We start from the raw sequence: 3,057 nt of genomic DNA, 5'->3' as shown, positions 1-3,057 counted from the left end.
CAGTGTCCAAGTGAATCTTGAATTTGGCAGACCACGACCCAGGTCCTTTTGAATTAATTTATTCAGTACTCAGAAGCTTTCATGCCCCAATCTTCCATGCCAAAGTTCTCCATCATCATCAACTGACTTCAAGCATCTCATATCACCAGCTTGTAGAGATTCAAAGTCAACAACATAGATGTTCTTGTTTCTTTTGGCCACTAAGACCACTTTGCCAGTTACCAATTAAGAACTCTACTTTGTTCCCTTTATCCAAGATTTGAGAGACACTCAGGAGACTGTACTTCAGGCCATTCACATAGTACATGTTCTCAATTGAGTGTCAAAGAGATTTTCCAACTTTTCCAACACTGAAAATGTACCCCCTCCTTTTCCAAGGGATACATTCCCTTTCTGCAGGGCTTCAAGTGAGAAGAAATCCATGGTGCTTCCAGTCACGTGCTTTGAGCATCCACTATCCATGGTTCATTGCAGTCCGGTTCCTTTCATTGTTCCTTGCACATGCAAATTATGGGTTAGATTTAGGAACCCAAATTAGTTTGGGTCCCTTATTATGATAAAAGGGATGGATAAGGGTTTTTCTAGTCCATGCAGGCAATATTCGTTTCTTGCGAGCAGTACCTGGTCCCTTGTTAGTAGTCATTTGTCAGTAAACACTTTGTTTTTCTGAACAGGTTGAACCCTGGCCTGGCAATTTTCTTTGAAGTGCCCATTGTTCCCATAGTGGGTACACAGCCAGTTATCAGGAACAATGACGTACTTGCTGTGAGGGTTGTAAGGAGTTTTCTCCCTTTGGAACCCGATTCCCTGCCTGTTTCCACTATTATTCAAATACATGGCAGTGACAGCATATGAGGACCAGGTCCACTTTAGAGATTTCTCAAGATAAAGTTTTACTTTCTTCAATTCAGCTTGAAGTTGCCGATTTTTCCCAAGTTCACCACATAGACTAGTTTTCACATCATTTAATTCTTTTTCAAGCTTGATGTGTATCTCACTAGCTACTTCCTTCCCTTTCCCAAGACTCATAGTCATATATTCTCTATTGAGTCCCTCAATGGTTTCCTCTAGGTCAGTGATTATCACTAAAAAATCATCCCTCTCTTGCTCAGTAGCTGCAATTTTTTCTTCTAGAGTGTGTTTCTCATTGCTAAGACCTTATATTGTTTCCTTCAAGTCAACAACCACTACCATCAGGTCATCTCTCTTATTTTCTACACTAGTTATTTTTCCATTCAGAGCTTCCTATTCTTTTTAAGATTAGTTATGGTCTCATTTAGGTCCACTACATAGACCACCAGATCATCTCTAGATTGTTCAGCTTCTCGTAGTTCTATGGTCAGGATCTCCTTATAATTATCAAGGCTATAATTGGCATCTATTAGAACATTTGCTAATGACCTTAACTTCTTAGAAGAGTAGGATTTCAGATTTCTCATCCCTGAAATTTACCTCATCATCTTCATCTTCTTCATCATCATCAGACTGAGCCATCAGTGTGAACAGTGAGTCATACTTTGTTGCTTCAGTTTCCACTGCCATCATGGAGCTATTTTCTGCATCTGGTTCCCTTTCTGATTCACTGGAGGAGTCTCCCCAAGCAGCAAGAACCTACTTCACAATATTGTCAGCTGCACTTTTTCGATTGAATCATTTGTCTGGAACCAGGTTCCTCTTTGCTGCTTTGTCAGGGTTTTGTTTGTATTGCTCCTGTTTCACGAGTGAACAATCATTGATGAAATGCCATGGCTTTCCACACCTATGACATATATCATTGTTCCTTGCCTTACTTGAACTGCCCCTCTTTGGTATACCACCATTTCTTCGAACCATCTTTTGAAATCTTTTAGTACGATAGGCCATATTGTTATCTTCTTCACTTGAATCACTGCTTTTAGCCTTGAGTAGTAGGTTCTTTTCCTTCTTTGGCTCTCTCCTTTCACTGTCTTTCTTTCTTTTCATCTCGTATCTCTTTAGATTACCAATCATCTCATCCATGGTTAGAGTTTGTAGATCTTTAGCTTCAGTGATGGCATTAACCTTACTTTCTCAAAAGCCAAGTAGAACACTGAGGATTTTTCTTACAAGCTTGTTTTTGGGAATAACATCTCCAAGTGAATGAAGCTCATTTATGATGGATGTGAATCTGGTGTGCATATCCTGTATAGACTCATCATCCTTTATCCTAAAGAGCTCATACTCTATGGTGAGTATGTCAATCTTGGACTGTTTAACCTGAGTAGTTCCTTCGTGTGCGGTTTGCAACGCTTCCCATATTTCTTTGGCAGTATCACAACCTGAGACTATATTGTACTCATCGGACCTTATACCACATACCAAGATTTCTTGGCGCAATAGTTCTTTTCTACGATTTTTCTGTCAATATCACTTTCGGCACCATTGGTCTAGTTTCTTCAAGCTTCTTCATAGGAACATGTGGACTATCACAGATGATGTCCCACAGTTCTGAATCTTCGGCCATTATAAAATCATGCATGCGAGTCTTCCACCAGCTGTAGTACTGACCATTGAATCTAGGAGGTCTGTAGGTTGGTTGTCCTTCCTCAAAGTTGGGTGGAGCAACCATTGAGATCCTTTCTAGGTGTTAACCTTTTAGAAAGAACCTGCTCTTATACCAATTGTTAGTTTATATGAGTCCACCAAACTATCGAGCACCTGATCCTTTATGAGTTTCTACTAAGAATACTTAAGAAGCAGTAAGTAAAGGAGACAAGGAATTTTTACGTGGAAAATCCCACATAAGGAGACAAAAACCACGACCTACACTTGTAGGCTTTCAACTTCACTAACTTGTAATCTCACTATTACAAGCCACTTTATAATGACTTTATTACAAAGATTTCAACTTAACTAACTTGTGATACTCTTACCACAAGCCACTTTGTGACTCTCTAGTTACAAAGACTTTAAACTTATGGCTAAACCTAGTCACAACATAAACTCAGAAAGTTTATGGATTTGGGTTTCCTAAAACATAGCTTCTAAGAAAGCAAGATAGAAGTTACAATGAAGAACAAATAATAAGATTACAACTCA

The 3,057-nt window shown here is 39.2% G+C and overlaps 1 protein-coding gene across 1 annotated transcript; it reads right to left on the bottom strand.

Annotated features, from left to right (window-relative positions):
* Window positions 1-2,049: 2,049 nt before the first annotated feature.
* Window positions 2,050-2,587, bottom strand: LOC138873034 (uncharacterized). The gene is made up of 2 exons (XM_070151464.1): window positions 2,370-2,587; window positions 2,050-2,323 (listed from the first exon to the last, which is right to left on the bottom strand). The coding sequence occupies exons 1-2, from the start codon at window positions 2,585-2,587 to the stop codon at window positions 2,050-2,052; spliced, it is 492 nt and encodes a 163-aa protein (XP_070007565.1).
* Between the last annotated feature and the right edge of the window lie 470 nt (window positions 2,588-3,057).

Source organism: Nicotiana sylvestris, chromosome 7 (genome assembly GCF_000393655.2).
Source record: "Nicotiana sylvestris chromosome 7, ASM39365v2, whole genome shotgun sequence".
NCBI classification, from domain to species: Eukaryota; Viridiplantae; Streptophyta; class Magnoliopsida; order Solanales; family Solanaceae; genus Nicotiana; species Nicotiana sylvestris.
Note: the sequence above shows the minus strand (reverse complement) of the source record. Positions and strands in the feature narration are given on the sequence as shown.

What these genes read in the sequence shown, in the direction of transcription:
- LOC138873034 (XM_070151464.1), bottom strand. Translation starts at nt 2,587, where the DNA reads ATGGTTGCTCCACCCAACTTTGAGGAAGGACAACCAACCTACAGACCT. An exon ending in GTGATATTGACAGAAAAATC is followed by an intron (nt 2,324 to 2,369) that starts GTAGAAAAGAAC and finishes ATGTGGTATAAG; the next exon opens with GTCCGATGAGTACAATATAG.